Below are 19,787 nucleotides of genomic sequence, written 5' to 3' on the forward strand. Positions count from 1 at the left end.
GCATTTGTTTTCACGCTTGTTACCAATTAAAACATCATCTTCTTGAGTCTCTAAACTATGTCTTATTCATCTTCAGATCTAGCCAAGAATCTGGCATGAATTCCTATTTGGTAAGGTCTGCTAAAAAGACATGGAGTTAGACAACCAAAGTTTGTCTCAGTTTTACCATGACTTACTCCCAGTTTCTTGATAGGTCAAATGAAGGTGGCAGTCCCCACCCTCCAGCATTACTGGGGGCACAAAATGAGGTCAGTTCATGAGAGGGCTTGTGCTTGGGGCTGCTGATTAGCCAGGCCTCCTGAACCTTGTCATCGGTAGGTATTTTCTAGTGAAATGTGGGCAGGGGAGCTGGAAGCCGTCTGAACTGTCCACTTGAGGTTCCTTCCTTTCCTGTGCTGGCACTTCACAGGTCTGACGGCCTGATACTGGTGGTGACTGACCTCATCCCAAGGAGCTGACCACTGTCCTCGCCCACAGCTGGGCCGCCCTGCCGCCCACTGGGCTCCCCCCGTGCTTAGGAAGAGCCTCAGTCTTGGCTGTAGGACCTCCTGTGCTGCCTGCTTGGGAATGAGGCTTCCCATCCTCTTTGGAGTGAGCTGCCCCCAGGGCCTGAGTGTGTTCCAGGGAGCTGAGTTAGGGGAGTTCAGGAATGGTTTTGATCAACCTCTACCCCTAGCAGGACAGGGTGAGTGTGGCTGAGTGCCTTAACCATACTTCCTGGGATGCCATCAGAGAAGTAAGGTATGTGCCAAGAGCACATGACGTGTGTGCACAGAGGGCTGGTACTGAGTGGACAGCCAGGGAGGGCCGAGTCCCTAACCAGTGGGTTCTTGGGGATTCTGATATGCCTGCCCACCCTGTGGCTGCATACCACCCCGGATTAACCCCAGAACACATTCCACTGGGGCTCCCCTGTTCCAGATCCCACAATGGCTACCTTATTTACTTGAGGTGGGGGTGGGAACTCCTTACTCTGAATTAAACACCACTTGTGACCCAATTCCACCTCCTCTCTCCAGTCCCCCTCCTGTTACCGTGTGCTCCCACAGGGGTGGAGTTTGAGTCCGCCGGTGCCCTCACCGCCCCCTGCACAGCACTTCACGCTGGTTCTGTCTACCTCGTCCTGCTGCATGGCCTGTTAACCTGGCTCACCTGTCCTCATTTCCTAACTGGTTTCCTTGGCTTCAGACCTGACCCTCTGGCTCCAAGACCAGAGTTGCCAGACTCTCCCCTACCCCGAATCGAGGATGTGTGGGGTGAGGGCTGCCTGTCTGCACCACACAGCTCAGCCCCTGTCCCTCGTCCTTGGTCATGGCCCTGTGCTGTTCCGGGCCGGCTTGAACACTCCCGGTCCTGTTTGTACCACACAGCATAAAACGGATGACAAGCTCTGATGGGTTAGTATCTATTTTGCCCCTCACTTTTTAAAGTAGAAGTTTGCCTCTACTCTGAGAGAGTGGGTTTCACAGCCCAGCGAGCTGTGAAGAGGTGTGTGTGGGGAGAATGTGTGGATGCTTGTATGGCAAAGCCTGGGGGCAGCCCGCGTTATTTCCACTTACATTTTCTCTCTGAAACTGGCGCTTCGCTGTGCCTAAGTGCAGCAGGAGCTGGGAGACTTCATTTAGCTGTGTGCCCAGGGGGAAAGGGGCAGGGGCTTCTTGCTATAGGCCAAGAGGGCAGCGGGTGTGATGCAGGACAGTGTTTTGGGAGGAGTGGGTGGGGCTGAGGGACCGATGTTCCCCCAGGACAGAAAGCAGGGTTGTGAGAGCTGGGAGCCTGGAGCCAGAGGAGACAGGCAGGCAGGGTGATTGCTCTCAGGGCTGGGGGAGAGGGGAGCCTGTTGGTGTGAAAGGGGGACACCTTGAGGTGATCTGGCCTTGGGCAGTCCAGGCTTCTATGAAACCAGAAGGACCAGGCAGGCAAGGCTGCCCTGTGGAAGCTGGAGTCCCGCAGGGATGAGAACAGGAGGCCTGTGGCACTTGGATCGTGGATGTAGGATGCGGCATGGGAGACTAGGGGAGCCTGGGCTGCGGTGGAGGGTCTTTGCCTCGGAGTGGACGTGGGAAAGGAATGAAGGGATCGAGAGGGCTGGAGGCAGGAATGGGAGGGCTGGAAGCAGGAACAGGAGGAAGGGAACAGATCAGGGGCTGGGAAGCAAGACCAACCCGACTGGACCTCCTGGGGAATTATGGTGGCAGGGAAAGTGGAGGACAAATAATGTACATTCTCCTTTGAGCTGGGCAGAAAGTAAAACCATGAGCATCCACTCCAGCTCACAATGAAACACGGATCTCTGAGAGAACATCTCTTTGTGGTCATGAGAGGAAACATCTCGGCCTGTTGCTGGTGCTTTGTAAGCATTTATTTGTCCGGTGCATTAAGGGAGCCAAGTGGAAGCTGACAGGGATTTCTCTATCCCCGGGGCAGGCAGCACATGTGGTGGTGTTGATGGTGCACAGATTTCAGTTTGTCATCACTTACCTTCTCCCCTCCCCCCCACCCCCAAATCCCCAAGGGCTCTGCTGAGCCAGGGCTGTAGCCTCACAGGGCAGCCAGCTCCCTGCCCCTGCCCGCTTCTCTGCTCCTTCAGTCCAGGGATCAGCCGCTGCTCCCTTTCCTGCTTGGGTTCATTCCTCTTTCCCCAAGGCCTGCAGTTTCTCAACTCTTCCACCCTGCTGTTTCAGAAACAAACAAAACCCCATCCTTTCTCCCAAATACCACCCACATCTCTTTTGAGTTTTGGCCTTCCACAGCGGGCAGCGTGGCACACAGAGGACGTGCTGACTGGTGTGGTGCAGACGACAAGCCTGAGCGCGCTGGCCGCGGTGCCGGACAGCTGAGAGCCTGCCGAGCGCTGGCCTTGGCTGCAAGAGGGAGGTCTGATTGACAAAAATGTAGGGGAGTTAAGTGTTACATTGTTACAGCAAACAGTGGACCTCATTATATCCTCTCTGTAATAGGTGACTGAGGGAGCAGAGAGGGCCAGGTTGTAACAACTCCAAATGCTGGTGTTGTAAGAAAGAGTCATCAAAATTTGGAAGGCCTCTCTTTTCTTTCTTATTTTATTACCACTTAGTGACTAAAAGCTATGAAAGATGTTCCAAGTTCCTGTTCTGTTGCTTCTCTTGGTAATTTGCCTGCAGTGCAGTTACCCTTTGTGAGTCCGTTGATGACAGTGTTTCTGGAGACCATGGACAGACACCTCCATCATGAACTCTCTTCCAGCGTAGAGCGCTGTGAGCACCTGTGAACATTTGAGCTGCCCCATGAGACGCCCACCGTGAAACGAGTTTCCATTTTTCCATGTTGAGATGAAATCTCATACCTGTTTTTCTGCATCAGGTGGATGTTTATCCTCCAAGTTTGATAGGTGGCAGGAAGAGCTCAGCATCTAAGGCAGCAAGGAAGTAACGAAATTCAGTGGGTTGGAGTCTGGGCCGAGTTAGTTTCCTGCGGTGAGATTCAGCGATGACCCTGGGTGAGAAGGGGAGCAGATGAGGCAAAGAACATTGAACTTGGGTCCAGAAAGCTGAGGCCAGAGGAACTTAAACTTCTCAGGTGAACATATGCATGGACCTAGGCATGTGGGCCTCTGGTTCCTCATCTGTAGACATGATGGGCTGGTGCCAGGGATGCATCCAGGATCCCTTCCCCCTGGAACTTGCTGTATTCTGACACTGGCAGAGGCTCAGGTGTCCGGTCTCTGGGAGCTGAAGGCTCTTAGCACATGAGATTTCAAGACGTCACTCATGTGAGGAGGATTTTCTTAATCACAAGTCTTCCTTTCCTCCAAAGGTTTATCATTTGGAGTGTCTGTATTCATTGAATTTGGAGCTTGGAAATGGAGGTATTGAGGCATTGTCTTTATTTATAGTGTTTGTGTACTTGGAAGGTCATAACGACCACAGTACATGCCCCTGGTCTTTGTGGTTTTGGTTTCCTCTCTTTAAATATGTATCTGTTCTTATTCAGAATTAAAATATCTAGAGAGGAACCCAGGGGAATAGAGGAGAAGCTCTTGGGCTTGTGGGGTCAACCCTCCCTGCTGGGTCGGCAGCGCTCTCTGTCCTTTCCTTGGGCAACCAGAGCTCGTACCAGAAATCAGTCATGGCTGTTTTCAGACTCCTTCATGAGAGACCTTCAACCCTTGAGGGGATCCTTCATAGATGTCGAGGTAGCTGCCTTACTCTCAAAAGGTTCTTCAGACCTGCCATACCCAGAGGTGCCTCAGCTGGTGTCTTTGAGGCCCTAAAGCTCTGGGACAATGACAGGACTCAGTATGTAGGTAAAGGTATCTCACAGGCTGTCGAGCATGTCAGTGAAACCACTGGGGCTGCCCGGAGGAGTAAGAAGGTTGACAAACAGGATAGAGAAGGATGGCTCTGAGCCTAAGTCTGAATTTGGTATGAGTGCTGTCATAGGCTGTCCCTTACTGCCATTGAAGCTGGAGCTGTGGAGAAGGGGGCTCCCTGTGCTGTCACCTTGCTGACGTGGTTGGCACTTCTGAAGTCATCCTGCAAGGTGCAGTTTTAATGTGGTCAGTGGTAGTTCTCATGCTGGCAACCAGGTGACAGGAGTTCATGGTCTTCCGTGCTGGTCCATCAAATGTCAACGAAGCCACATGCATTGGAGTGGAGGTTTGCCACAACCTTGAAGAATGTTACTAAGGAGAAATAAGGGAAAGCTGCTACCAACGAGAGGAATGCAGAGGGCTTTGCCCCTAACATCCTTGGGAGCAAAGAAGCCCCAGAGTACTGTCAGGAAAGCCAGCTATGCCAACAAGGTTGTCACTGGCACTGTTTGGCTGCCTCTGAGTTCTTCAGGTTTGGGAAGTATGACCTGGACTTGAAGTCTCCTGATGAGCCTGGCGGGTACATCTTCCCGGACCAGGAGGAGGCCCTGAAGTCCTCCCTCAGGGACTGGGAGCGTCTATCAAAAACAGCCTTTGAGCAGGATGACTGGGAAGCTTGGATGAAGTTCATTGCTGGTGCAGGTATCCAGGCATTAGGGGATGATCTTGAGGAAGCGAATGGCTGATGCTGTGGATGAGGAATCATGCAGCTGCCTCCCAATTTAGGTGAAGCAGATTGGCTCTGTGACCTGGTCTATTCCGGAATGCAAGTTGCTCCAAACCATCGGGTAGGGTGCTGGGGGTTCCCACTGCTCTGGGGAGACTAAAGATTCTTTCCTTGACAGCCTGGTGGTGGGGATATGCACTGGTCTGGTCAAAACAGGTGCACTTTGACAATCAGAACTGGGTGGAGGACAGCCAGCTCCTCAGAACTGGAGGAGCTGGCAGCAAGGCCTGGTGTGCCGGCAAGAAGTTCAGAAATCCTCTAGCCAAGTAAGCTCTGAGCAGATGAGCCCCTGAGCCCTTTCAGCTCCCAACAGCTAATTTAGCCTCTGCTTCAGAGTTTAGGACGGCAGACTGATATCTGTAGGGCCCTTAGGAAGTTAACTCTCCTTTCCCACATCTCTGTGTTGTCTTTTTTTTTTTTTTTTTTTTTTTTTTACTGCTTTATTAGAATTATTATATCAGAGCCAACCTTGGTCATTTGGAACCCAGTTTAGAAACTCTGGCCTTGAAATCTTGTAGTTTCAAGAATAATTATTTTAAGCTGGCGTAATCACTTTTCCCACCTTGCTCCACATGTCTGTGGAGCCACTTCTTCCGCCTACAGTGCCCTGCTAGAGGTTGTTGACAGGCAAGATCTCCTGCCATGTCAAGGGTTCAACACATAAAATAAAATTTTAAAAAAGAGTTTTAGTTATAAATAAGCAAACAAACAAAATCACAGGAGCCCAGAGCAACACATCTGTTTTTACTTATTTAAAAATACTGCGAAGTCTTCTTGACTTCCTGCTCTTGAATCTTGCAAAGGCCCTAATGGGCACTGGCTAGTCTTGGGGCAAACTAGACACAATGAAGGGGGGTCCTTCTGCGTGTTTGTGCCTCTGCGGTCAGGGGATGCTTGAGGCTTTTTGGCAAAGTGTTTTGGGTAGGGGGGCAGGAGGAGGGGGAGGAAGAGAGCATCTGACTCCTCCAGCCAGCACTCCGGTCTGGCACTAGCATCTAGCCAGCTAGAAAGGTAATTTGTTTTCTCCATCCAGCACTGAGAGGGTTTGCTTTGCCATTGAAAACTCCCTTCCTGGAAAATGATCAATGCTTACAGGTATCATACTTGATATAACAAAGTATATAATTTCATTTTCAAGTAAATGGCCCAAACTCCTTGTGTACCAAATTAGGGTGGGTCGTCCTGAAGCCCAGCCTTCTCCTAAATCCAATTTAAGACAGGTTCTTCTTATCAATGTAGCTTTATTGTTTAAACAACAGTAAAGATTAAAAAGAAAAATATCATTTTATTCCCTCTTCCCTAATACCTCATCCATCTTCATTTAAAATTTTTCTTTTGAACCTGCAGATACAATTCTATTTTCTGATTTTTTTCCTCTAGTATAAATGTTTAGAAATTTCTGCTTAGTCTTCATAATTATGTATAATGGCTGTATCATCTACTGAGGTGATATCCTTTTTTTTTTTTTTAAGGATTTAGGGATTTGGCTTACAAGTGTATGATTGTGCTGTTCTAAGGAACATGCAGTATATATCTTCTTACAAAGTTTTGCATTCCTTTTGATAATTTTCTTGTGATAAATTCCTAAGAGGAGACTGTGGAGTCAGGGGTACAATGTATGTCACCACATTACTCTCCAGAATAGTTGTGGCTGCTTGGTGGATGAGGGAGCAGCACAGAAGTTAATTCTTCATTGAGTGACGACTGCTCAGCCACTTATAAGGCATCTTTCACAGACTTTTAGTTTTGCAGCTTTTGCAGCTCAGTTACTTTCTTCTGCTAATCATGTAGACAGGGACATTTTTAAAGGGAGCATTTTGACCATTAAAATAACAACGAAACTAAACATTTTTATTATGCGTTTACAACTTGACGAAGTACTTTCAGTCTAGCCACTCAGTCCTCGTGCTGCGTGGTGAGGCATTTGGGGTGGGGAATATTGTTTTCTCCCTTTTTAGGAGGTGGAATGTGGAGGGTTTAAGGTCGAGGGATGTTGAGGAGTCCACAGCCTGAGGTGTTCTGAGATGCCCTGGCCGCCTCCCACCCTCTTCCCCTGTCTCTGTGCCTCCAGGACTTCGGCAGCCTGCGGTCGGTCACCTCCCGCTGTGATCTGAGGGCCAACCTGGTCAGGAACGGCTGTGGTGGCGAGTTCGAGAGCCCAGTCAGCAGCACCCAGGTCCTGCGGAGCCAGCCTCTCAGCAGCAAGGGCTCCAGCCCCGCGGGGTCCGATGTCATCCAGATGACGCCGCAGGAGGTCACGGTGAACCTGCGGCCTGGTGAGTGCCCTCGGGGTGTACCCGCTCCTGCTGGGAGGATGAGCCGGGAGGGGAGAGCGCAATGGCACAGTGTCCCCAGACCCCAGGATGCAGGCTCCAAGGCCTTTGTAGACGGATGGAATATCTCTGCTATTTTTTAAAATTGTGTTGAAATATGTGCAACATACAATTATCCACTGTAACCATTTTTAAGTGTGTAGTTCATTGGCATTAAGTATACTCACAATGTTGTATAACTATCACCACTATCCGTTTGCAGAAATTTATTATCCCAGAGTGAAACTCTGGACCCACTGAACACTAACTCCTCACTCCCTCTCCACCCGCAGCCCTGGCAACCACCTTTCCACCTTCTGTCTCTGTGAGCTTGATTACTCGAGGTACCTGCGTCAGATAAGTGCACTCACACATGTATTTGTCCTTTTGTGACTGGCTTGTTTCACTGAGCATAATGTCCTCCAGGTTCCTCCATGTTGTGGTGGGAGTCACAATTCCCTTCCTTTTCAAGCTGCATAGTGCTCCGTTGTGTGTAAGGGTACATTTTGTTTATCCATTCATCATCCACTGAGGGACTCGAGTTGTTTCCACCTTTCAACTATTGTGAATAATGTTCTTGTTTTTTAGGGGAGAATGCTGGTATAAGTTTACTCCCTAGCTAATACAAGTTTCTCAGGAAACATGCTGCTTCCAGGAGAAAGTATTTTTTTCCCTGTTAGCAAATCCCATTTTAATGGGTGGTGTTCTACTCTTCAGAGTAGAGATTTTTTTTTATGACCCTGGGGCCTCAGCCAGCCCTGGAGTTGATTGTGATATAAGGGAACAGTTTCTGCGTGCCTACTATGTGCTAAATACTTGACCTACCCAAAGACAGCTGATAGAGTTTTACACCTGAGGAGCCACGTGCCCAAGGTCTCCCAGTTAGCGGGAACCTGACTCAGTCATAGGTCTTTGTGACAGTGCAGCTCATGGTTGTTTCGTGTGCACCACTTTTGTCATCTCACATCTACATGTTAGGCTCCTTGCGATGTCAAGGAGGATGTGAATGTGGCCAAATTGGAAAGCATCACATTGTTGAGAGAAGACAGCTTTTCCCCTCAAAGCCCGTTGATTTTTAGCCTTGTCTTTCTCACTGTCTAGGAAACCCCTGGCAATAACGATTTCCAGGTGGTTTATTCAGACTTCAGGGCGACTGGGCCAGTGGAAAGATGAGGGATCTGGTTGGCCATCCTGGGTTCTAGTTCTGGCTGTGGCCCTAGCTTGGGGGCCCGGGGCGAGCTGCTCCTCCCTTTAGCACCTGAGAGTCTTCGTCACCCTCAGTCCTCAGGCCATGCTCAGAGGCTTAAGCGATACTTCTTGTAAAAATGCACTTTAAGAATATTTAGTTACTGTTTTCAAAGAGTAATGGCCAAAGATGCCGATTTGGAGTCAGCCACATCTAGATTTGGACAGAGAGTCTGCTGTCTCAGAAATGGGTCCAGCTCAGCCCTGTCCATCATGAGCATTCAGTAATGCTTCTTGTTGTTGTTGTTAGGCAGAACTCTGAGTTACTGTGTGTTTGAGAACTGTTTTATCTTGCCTGTTGAATTATCCTGGAAATGAGAAACAAAAGAGGGCGTAAGTGGCCCGGCTGCGTAGAGCAGCATGAACTGCTGGACGTCTCAGGGACCAGTGCTGGGATGAGTTGAAGTTACTGTTTCCACAAGTCATCTCACTGGAAGGCATGCTTAGCCTTTCGCTGAGTGACATACGGTGTTGAGAGCGAGAAGCGAGCCCTTACAGAGCTGTGCGCGTGGGTAGAAAAGAGGTGGCTGAGTCTCTGGGGGCAGATGTTCGGTGGTGTCCTCTGGGGAAAGATGAACTCTCATCATGAGGAGTCAGGCTCAGGGTCAAGGGCTCTGACCTGGAAGGGGATGTAGGAGTTGTACACTATTAAGGTACCAGAACACAGTGTAGGATAGAAGTGGTTACTGACTAAGAGAAATGGTGTATTTTCCTTTTTATCATAGTAACACTATAATGGTGACTTCAAGAGAATTCTTGAAAAATCATCCACTTTAACACAGTATTATCTTTCGTTTTCACTAGATCTTCTGTCTTTATTCATGTGTTCATATTTTTCGTATACTTATAATGTATTTATTATTGTGTACTGTTTTCACTCAATAACTTTTGAAAACAAGGACTGAAATCCACACCTCCGAAAGTTCATAGTTTGAGGGTTGTCATCACAGGAGGTTTTTAACTTTTATTTTGAAATTCCTCATCTAGAGTTGCTCTCAGAGCCTGTGGTGCTTCCTCCAAGAAATAACCTTGATGGTGGCAAATCCTCATTCTTTATGATGGATTTCATTTAGGGAAGAGTTGGCAGTCACACAAAGCCAGAGATGTCACAGTTTTAATTCTGGTTTTTAAAATCAGACTTAAGGTGTCACTCTGAGGCAGAGAGACTATTGTTTGGTTTGACTTTGACTTACCAACTGGGTTTTGAAACAGACCCCAGAAAGAATTTCAGGAAGTGATTTGAGTGAGGGCAGCCTCCTTGGGCAAAGTTCTCCTGGCATTAAATTTATGCACAATGCCTGTTTATATATAAAGCTCAGAGTGTGCTCAATTAAAGAAAAAGGAAGCCTTATTTGGTATAGTCACATCTCTTGCTAAGCATTATGATTCAGTATCCAGTATTGGAAATAACATGGGAAATGTGATCCTTTGTTTGTACAAAGTCATGGCGCTGTGTGTAGCTCTGGTCCTGTGGAAGGTGTAGTGGTGGAGAGCCCATTGTGGAGGTCAAGGTGATGGAGGGGCTGGCTGCCCTGTGAAGACACAGCCAAGCTGTGAGGATGTTTCAGTCTGTAAAGATGAAGACTAGGAGAAGATATGAAAAATACGAATTCCTAGAGCTCTGGAACCTTCTGAACATATTTCTCAAATATGAAAACCCTTGAAGCCAATGGTGCCTCTTAAACTTTTGAAAATTTCATTATTTATAAAGATAACTACAGGCAAAGCCCAGATATTTATTTATTTAGGGGAGGGAGGAATGGTGTGTCACAGCCAGCAACATTTCCAGTTCACCAAGTGCATACTTACCTCAGGTGGATGCCCCCCTGACTCTGGGGAAGGCGGTCAGGTATGTAATGGTTGGTTTCTCCATTACATATTTTTAGAAATGCTTTTGTGTTTCCTCCTTTGCCCTGCTCCCTGCCCCTCCTCCATCCCACACCTCGTAATAGATATTTGCTGAGTGAAATGTAGAACTTTACCAGCCTTATACGGGACAAGTCAAGGACAAGTCTCAGAATAATATGTGAAGTACTTCACCAAGGCAAGGTTATTGTTCCAGAACAAGCCTGGAGGAAAAGAAAACAGAAAGAAAAAGTTTCCTCTACTTTAAGCATGATTTTTTGTTTTGTTTTTTAAAAATTGAGATATAATTCACATACCATGAAATTCACCATTTTAAAGTATACAATTCAGTGGACTGTAGTCTATTTGCAAGGTTGTACGGCATCACCACTGTCTAATTCCAGAACATTTTCATCACCCCCTAAAGACATCCTCTACTCATTCATTATTAGTCCTTATCCTCTCCCTCCCCAGCACATTCAGCCACTAATCTATTTTATGTCACTGTGGTTTTGCTTATTCTGGACATTTCATTTAAATCATATAATATGTGGTCTTTTACGTCTGGCTTCTTTCACTTAGCAAAATATTTTCCAGGTGCATTGGTGTTGCAGCATGTATCAGGACTTCCTCTTTATGGCCAGATACTATTCCGTGGTGTAGGTATAGATATACCACATTTTAGCTGATGAATATTTGGCTGTTTCCACCTTGGAACAGTTATGAATAATGTTGCTGGGAAGGTTTCTGTCCACGTTTCTGTGTGGACATATGTTTTCAGTAATCATGAGTAGATAGCTAGGAGTGGAATTGTTGGGTCATGTGGTAATTCCATGTTTAGCTTTTTGAGGAACTGCCAGATTTTAAGCAGGCTTTTGTATAAACACAGGCTCATGTTTTCCATTTTGTTTCCAATCCTGGAAACTGTATGTCAGGATAACAATCTTAAAAAAACTTTAACAAAGGACATAAAATTCTTAAGAAAGGGCATAAACTTTAGAATAAAGCATGTTGAAATGGTGAAAAGCTGGAGGTGGAGCAATTAGGAAGGGTTTACTTAAGTCTTTATTTGCCTTAATCCCTTAGCTTCTTAAAAAATGACCTTTGATTAGTAGCTTTAAAATTTTTTTAACTTTTTATTTTGAAATAATTTTCGAGTCACAAGAAGTTGCAAAAATAACAGAGAGTTCCTGTGTACCCTTCTCAGCTTTTCCCAATGATAACATGTTATATAACCAGAGTGTGTTACCAAAGCCGGGAAACTGACCAGGGTACCATACTGTTAACTAAACTATGGGGGATTGGTTGCTTTTGATACAGGTTTCCTGCCAGCCCCTGTCTATGCTGCTGTTTCCCCTTCTCCCATGTTCTGCTTTGTGGAGGTGCCAGGTGCCTGACTTTGGTATCGCTTCTGCTCCCCAGACTGACATTGCACACGCTTCAGAAGACTTGATGATGGGTGGATAAGTGTTTTGCTGTGGACTGAATGTTTGTATCTCTCTAACATTCATATGTTGAAATCCTAACCCTCAGTGTGATGGTATTAGGAAGTGAAGTTGGGCCTTTAAGCGCTGATTAGGACAAGGGATGGATCCCTCGTGAATGGAATTTGTGCTAGGAAAAAAAAAATAACAAACCAAAACCAAAATCCTCACAAGATCCTGAGAGCCCTTCCCCCTTCAGTCTTATGAGGACAGAGCAAGAAGTCAGCTGTCTGCAACATGGAAGAGGGCTCTCTCCAGAACCCCACCCCACTGGCCTGATCTTGGACTTCCAGCATTTATGGAAAGACATTTCTTTCTTTCCTTTTTTTTTTTTTTATTGAATTATAGTCAGTTTACAATGTTGTGTCAATTTCTGGTTTACAGCGAAATTTCTGTTGTTTATAAGCCGCTTAGTCCACAGTACTTGTTACAGGGGCCCGAACTGACTAAGATGAGATTATTTGCAGGGAAACTAGGAATGCCGAGCCCTGTAAAGGCCAACCACGTCTTCAGATGGCTCTGTCTGTCCAGGGTCAGAGTTCCGAGGTGGGGGTGGGGTGGGGTGCAGCACAGCCGCCTTGTTCTGGCCCAGTGAGGCTATTCTTTGGTTCTGGGTCTGGATTTAATTCTGAGTACTGATTACCTTCTGCTGCAGTGAACAGAAGAACTGGATGATAGTCTTAGGAGGTGTGTACTAGGACCCTAATTCCCTGTTCAGCTGTTGTCCATTTATAATACCGCTGATTTTAATGTTTCCATTCTTTTAATTTCTAGCTCAGAAATGTAATTCTAGAGAATCAAAAATTACTTAGATTGGGGATAGTCAGAGTCTTTTATCTGTTGAGGTATTACTTTATCTTAATGGTTGAACAAAAATCAGTCTTAAAAAAACCAAAAGTTTTTGCTGAAATTCTCTACCTTCGTTCTCCAGGAATGTTTGTCATGTGATATATGTCCCTAAGGACAAAAGCTAATTTTCGCTTTTTATTGAAGGCAAGACAGAGAGGTGAAAGCTTTAAAAATACATTTCAGAGGGAATGCTAGTTGATACTTGATTATGGTGGGAAACCTATGCTTATGAGCCAAGCAGTGGCAGGAATTCTGTGCAAAATACAGTTGGAGCTGGGTGCTTTGGAAACAGGAAAAACCAGAAGGCTATGGGAGGGGCTGCCTACAGGAGTAGCTTCCTTCTCACAGGTGCCAGGTGATCAGCTTGTCTTTGGGGCTTGCTTTATCCTGCTTCTCTAATCTTCTGCTGGCCCTGAGGTGGGGATTACGTGGAATGGCTGCAGAGAGGAGGGGTGCAGCCGCACGGGGAGATGAGCTTATAGGGGTCTTACGTGGAGAGGGAGGAAGGGGACATGTGGGCTGGGCTGAGCTGATGTCACCAGAGACAGGCACCCACAGGGAAGGTGAGCCTGGCTCTCACTCTGCTGGCCACATGGGAGGTGGTGACTCTATAGGTGGTGCAGAACTGGGTGGCTGGATGTATTGTCGAGTGCTTCCAAGTGTGTGTGGTTCTGGAAGTGTACCCAAAGGTGGAAAATGTACCCAGACCCTCTCCTGGCAGAGGTGCCCCCAGCCTGCAGCAGCGGCTTCACCTTCAGTCAGCTAACCACGGAGCCTCCCTCTCTGGGGAGTTGGGGCACCATAGCTTAACTCCCACTCGCAGGGCCACACTGAGAACTGGTCCAGAAATGTCAGTCCCTCCAAAACCTGCTGATGTTCCCGAGGCAAAGCTTGTACTGCAAACCACACGACAGGTCAGTAAATTGAGAGATGAGTTGTTGAGGCAAGCAACAGTGACTTTATTTGGAAAGCCAGCAGACTGAGAAGATGGTGGCCTAGTGTCCCAAAGAACCATCTTCCCTGAGAATTCAGGCTTCTTTTATACTAAAAAGAGAGGAGGGGAAGTCCTGGTTCCCACCAGACTCTCGAGGGGATGTGTTAATTTCTTCCTTCCTGGAGCCATTCACAGGTGGGCTGTTCAGGATGGTTCCTATGAGCTAAACAGAGGTATTTTAGCTTAGAGCTCGCTCGTTAGCTTGGAGGCAGGTTCCCGGCGGTGGGCCATTATGTACAATGTAAGCTCATAGGCAACATCCCTTTAGTGATTAACCTGTCATGGAATGCAGAGGTTCTTCCCTGTTACACTGATAGAACATTCCATCATTGCCAAGGCCCATTGAGAAGTTTGTAGCATTTAAAATCGGCATAGTTGAGGTAGCAATAAACCCTCAGTCTGAAGATTAATGGTTTTACCCTTTTTCTTACACCCCTTCCTTTCTGGAAAACTGGGAGAGAAATATTTCTTTTTAATATTTGCAGCCTCCCTGTAGGGAGACACGTGTGTCTGTGTGTCTGTGTGTGTTTCAGTGCTTAATTCCTCTTAGAATTTGATGGCAAGAGATTTCTCACTTCAGAATGGATACTCTCTTAGCAGAGAAAGAGACCGGTACATCACATCTTGTTTCCCTCTTGCCTTCATGTCTGGAAAATTTGGAGTTGAATGGCTATTAGCTATTTACACTCAAGTTTTTGGCAGAATGTTCTGTCTCTCTTTTTATTCCTACAGGAAATTGCTTTAAAAACTGACTTTCAGGGGAACTGAGGCTGAAGTTTTTCTTGTGGAGGAGCAGATGTATGGTGTTTATATACGTGGTCTCCTCAGTACCTGCAGGAATTAACATCCTCCCGGTTTCACTGATCCAGAAACTGAGCAGGAAGTTTAATGGCCCCTGAGATCTCAAATCCTTGGTGACAAGGTCTGGATTCCAACCCAGCTCTTACTCTCCAAGGCTGGTGTCCACTTCCCTCCCGTGGGTGCCTCCCAGCCTCCGTGAATCCAGGCTAGTTCCCTGTTTCCTGGTCCTAAAGTGCTCATCAGTTAATTACTCATAATCCACAGAGAAGGTGGAAGTGGATTCTGGATTGAAGAAAGTGTAGCTGGGAACTTGGGGGAAGGACACAGGTGACAAAAAGCAGAAGACCTCACAGAGAGGTCATGGGATGGGGCGGGGGGCGGGGCATGATTGCAGGCCCTGCCGCCCCTCCCCCACTGAGATGTGGCCCCCAAAGATGGGAGGGGCCCTGTGCAGGGACCTGCTCTGTCTGCTTGACGGGAACCAGAGACAGACATTGCAGCAGCCCGGAATTCATTCTGGAAAAAAATCTCGAACATTCCTCTGTTTGAGTCAGACTCCCATGGTTTTTAAAAATAGGCTCCTACCAACAGGCAGCCCAAACTACATCAATCCTGGGGCGGCTAGAACAGCACATGCAAAGACAAGTTGGGAAAGCGGGCTTGGCGCTGTCACTCAGGCTACAGTGGTAATTAAAATACTTCATTTGGGCAGGTCTTCATGGCTACAGAATACTTCTCTCCCCCCTCAGTGCTTCAGCCTTAATGCTGTGGTGGTGGTGTTCCTGCCATTTTACAGTTAAGGAAACTGAGGGCTGGGCTGCACCCCTAGTCGAGGGGCAGAGCTGGAACTTGAACTTTTGGCCCCGTGATTCTTCACGGTCTAGTTAATGAAGTATGCCTCGTCTGGGGTGGGATGAGGGGAGGGGTCCCAGAGCACAGGGTTCCCTATCCTGCAAGTTCTCGAAGGCTTCAGCTTGCTGGTTGTCAGCTTGAGGTGGAAGATTGGTTCCTCTGAGGTGTGAGTGCTGGCAGATCAGGCGTGGACCCTTGTGCGGGAGCCAGACCACCTTTCCTCTGAGCCTGCAGAGTACATCTGGACTTCAAGTGCGTGTGGACAGTTCCACTCGAAGACTTCAGGGACATCTCTTGGTGCCTCTGAGAGCTGATGAGACTGAGGGCAGGTGGAATTACTCGGTATGCTTCACTTCTTGATGCTCTTTCTGAACGATGTGTTTTTAGAGATTATGAAATGATGTGGGATCATTGTCCTGGCGTGAGTCTTCCTGTGCTGACTTGGGCTTTTCTGCACACCCTGCGGGGTGAGCTTGCACAGGCCACGCCTTTCAAACGCTGGCTTTTTCTCTTTGTTCTTTTCCTCTGAATCAATTCTTTTTCCCTTTGTCTGTTGGCTATCTTATTGTAGAACCAAAAATTATTTTCTCTTATAGCTGGTAGACAAATCTAGTAGTATTTCTTTTCCTTTTCTTCTTTCTCTTCTTTTTTTAAGAAGGTTTCTTGTTTGTTTGTTTTGTAAAGTTATTTTTTGTTTTTTTTGTGGGGGAGGTAGTTAGGTATATATGTATTTATTTTAATGGAGGTACTGGGGATTGAACCCAGGACCTCGTGCATTCTAAGCACGCACTCTACCACTGAGCTATGATTTCCCCCTTTTCTCTTCTTTTTGATGGTGCCAAAATTTGGAGTATGTCTTCCTGTATTTACATGTATACTTTCTGATAATAATGATTTGTGTCGGTGGTGTCAAATATGCCCAAGAACTAAATACCGTTGTTTGATAAATGACTGGGGAGCTAGAAATAGGTGATATGGCATGAGCATAAACATTTTTGCCCTTTGAGGGTATTTTAAGTAACCGTCTTTGTGTCCCCACTCTCCTTTGCCTTGTCCATCTCTCCCTTCCCCACCTCAGTTCTTACTCATGTCTGTACCTTTCTTTTGTTAATTGCCTCCCTGTTTTCTGTTTCACACCCACCTTTATGTCTCCTGGCCACATCGCCATCTTGGCCAGTCCTTTCTCTGAAGTTGTGTGGTTGGTGGGCTCCTCTCACTCAGTTTGTGTCCATGAAATTGTCTGGCTCACTGTCCACCAATTACCTAATAACAAACTTTTTTTTGCTGAGAAAACAGAACACTACGAAGGAGACTGGTTCTTTTTTTTTTTTTAAACATTTTTTATTGATTTATAATCATTTTACAATGTTGTGTCAAATTCCAGTGTAGAGCACAATTTCTCAGTTATACATGAACATATATATATTCATTGTCACATTTTTTTCTCTGTGAGCTACCATAAGATCTTGTGTGTATTTCCCTGTGCTATACAGTATAATCTTGTTTATCTATTCTACATTTTGAAATCCCAGTCTATCCCTTCCCACCCCCCGCCCCCTTGTCAACCACAAGTTTGTATTCTACGTCTAGAGTCTATTTCTGTTTTGTATTTATGTTTTGTTTGTTTGTTTTTAATTTTAGATTCCACATATGAGCGCTTTCGTATGGTATTTTTCTTTCTCTTTCTGGCTTACAAGATTATATATCATGACCAAGTGGGGTTCACCCCAGGGACACAAGGGTGGTTCAACATACGCAAATCAATCAATGTAATACATCACATCAACAAGAGAAAGGACAAAAACCACATGATCATCTCAATAGATGCAAAAAAACCTTTTGATAAAATTCAACACCCATTTATGATGAAAACTCTCACCAAAGTGGGTATAGAGGGAACGTATCTCAACGTAATAAAAGCTATGTATGACAGATCTACAGCCAGCATAGTACTCAATGGTGAAAAACTCAAAAGCTTCCCACTAAAATCTGGGACAAGACAAGGCTGCCCACTATCACCACTCCTATTCAACACAGTCTTAGAAGTCCTAGCCACAGCAATCAGGCAAGAGAGAGAAATAAAATGGATCCAAATTGGAAAAGAAGAGGTAAAAGTGTCACTATATGCTGACGACATGTTACTATATATAGAAAACCCTAAAAGGAGACTGGTTCTCAAAGAGTTTCTTTAAAAATGCTGTCTCGTGTTTAGAGCGGCTTCTTCAGCACTCAAATCCCCTTCAGTCACTCTGCCTCCAAGAAAAAGATTCCTTCTGAGAGGCACACAGTCACTAAAGAAAACTCAGAGGTGGACCGGCTTTGAAAACAAAACCCATCCCTGAACTCAGCCCCAGCAAGCTGGATGACCTCTCACACACACGGTCTCTCTGTTGGCACAGGTGAGCAGACGACCTTCCAGCTGCAGGTTCGTCAGGTGGAGGATTATCCTGTGGACCTGTACTACCTGATGGACCTCTCTCTGTCCATGAAGGATGACTTGGACAACATCCGCAGCCTGGGCACCAAGCTGGCCGAGGAGATGAGGAAGCTCACCAGCAACTTCCGACTGGGGTTCGGGTCTTTTGTAGACAAGAACATCTCTCCTTTCTCCTACACAGCACCGAGGTACCAGACCAACCCCTGCATTGGGTAAGTGACCAGCTGCCCTTCTGTTGGGTGGGGAATGGATCAGCAGGAAGGCTTAACCTGAGGACAGGACTCAGGAGGGCATATCTGGGTAGGGGGAGGGAACCTGGCTTAGGTGTTAAATCTGATGACACTGGTCCAGTTCTCCCGTTGTCTCTGAGTGTGAAGAAATGAACTGTTACAAGATTGCATAAAGAGGTAATGATCATAGCTGCTTTGTTTTCCTGCCTGCCTGACACAGCACTGTTTGCTACGTGAATAGATTTTGAGAATGTTCTCAGGAAGTGATGGACCCCAGGTGATCAAGGAGGGAGCCGGCAGAACAACGTAAACTTTCCCCTCGTTTGGGTTACCTGAGATGTTTGGGATAAGTGAATGCACAGTCTGTTGTTGGTGTTTATATAAATAACTATAACTTACCTGGACAAAACAAAATGAAAACCCTGCATTTTATAGGTATGTTTTTTCCCCAATATAAATACTTGAATTAGAAAATATTTGACAAATTGGGAGAGAACAGGAGTTCTAACTGCCGCAATGAACAAATCCAAAAGCATGTAGCGGCTCAGACTTGATGGAAGTTTATTTCCTGCTCACCTAAGTGCACGTGGGTCTCCTGATCAGTGGACACCTGTCCTCCAAGCAGTGACTCAGGGATCCAGGCTCCGTGTGTCCACGTGTGGCTTGTAAGGTCGGCTCCCTGGAGAAGGACTGGACAGGACAGAGTGGCCTTTGCGCCTACATTCTGTTCTGCAGAACTGGGTTCCAGCAGGGAGGCTTGGGAGCCAGACTGGCTGTGTCCAGGCAGAACAGGAAAAAGGGATTGGTGCATAGTCTCTGCCATGGTGCGTTTATGTCACTTCCTTCACCTCCCCTAACACAACCTCTGTGAGGTTGGTTGGTTTCCTTCCTGGTCTTTTAAATATTCTTTTAAATGGTGAGATTATGCAGTGTGACAACAAGTGATAACTTCCTAATTTTTCTTGCCTCATCTCCACGTTTAACTTTAGTTAGGCTTTGGCATGTAAGGTCCCAAAATAGTCACTAGATAAGGAATAGCTAAGACTTAAGTTCTTACTAAGCATTAGGCATCCATTGTACTAAATATCTTATATGGAATATCTCACTTAAATCTCATAGCAGTCTTCTGAGGTCTCTAAGGTAGAAGTGAGCTGTATCTTAAAGGTGAGGAAACCAAGGTTTAGAGAGAATAAACAACGTACCCAAGATTACACAAATAGTAAGGGGTAGATTTGGAATATAAATCAAGATGAACTACTTCCAGCTCTATGTTTCCATTAATATAATGCTTATTTTTCCTCCATCCAAATCACACCGCCACACAGATGCTGTACCTGAGTTTGAGTAATAGTTCCTGTTCCAAAACCACCCACCTCTGGGCACTTGCCTGAGGGTAATGTTAGGCTTTGCTACAGTGATAAACAGTCCCCAGATCTCAGCAGCTCAACACAATGAACGTTTATTTCTTCAAAGATAAAAAATGTACAGAATCTGATGGGAGCCACTTTCTGTGGCAGCTCTTCTTCAAATGGTGACTCTGGGATTCAGGTATCTTGTGATGTCATTTTCAATTCTTGGTCTCCTTGGCTGCCCCTGGGGGGAAATGCTGTTCGTAAGCCCCTAAGCCTGCCTGACCTGCCAGCTCGCCTTTGGTAGCCTC

At 46.4% G+C, this 19,787-nt stretch overlaps 1 protein-coding gene, 1 non-coding gene and 1 pseudogene across 2 annotated transcripts in view; 2 read left to right on the top strand and 1 right to left on the bottom strand.

Annotated features, from left to right (window-relative positions):
- ITGB5 (integrin subunit beta 5) overlaps positions 1–19,787 on the top strand; it is a 104,897-nt gene that overhangs the window by 11,876 nt on the left and 73,234 nt on the right. The window contains exons 3-4 of the mRNA XM_064494484.1: positions 7,150–7,354; positions 17,860–18,109. Of these exons, the coding sequence (XP_064350554.1) occupies positions 7,150–7,354; positions 17,860–18,109 (455 nt within the window). The remainder of the gene's footprint in view (positions 1–7,149; positions 7,355–17,859; positions 18,110–19,787) is intronic.
- On the top strand, positions 4,016–5,371 carry LOC116156584 (alpha-enolase-like; annotated as a pseudogene).
- On the bottom strand, positions 16,201–16,273 carry TRNAS-AGA (transfer RNA serine (anticodon AGA)). The gene has a single exon. It is a non-coding gene; the product is annotated as a tRNA-Ser (tRNA).

The sequence above is a fragment of the Camelus dromedarius genome, chromosome 2 (genome assembly GCF_036321535.1).
Source record: "Camelus dromedarius isolate mCamDro1 chromosome 2, mCamDro1.pat, whole genome shotgun sequence".
In the NCBI taxonomy this organism is placed as follows: Eukaryota; Metazoa; Chordata; class Mammalia; order Artiodactyla; family Camelidae; genus Camelus; species Camelus dromedarius.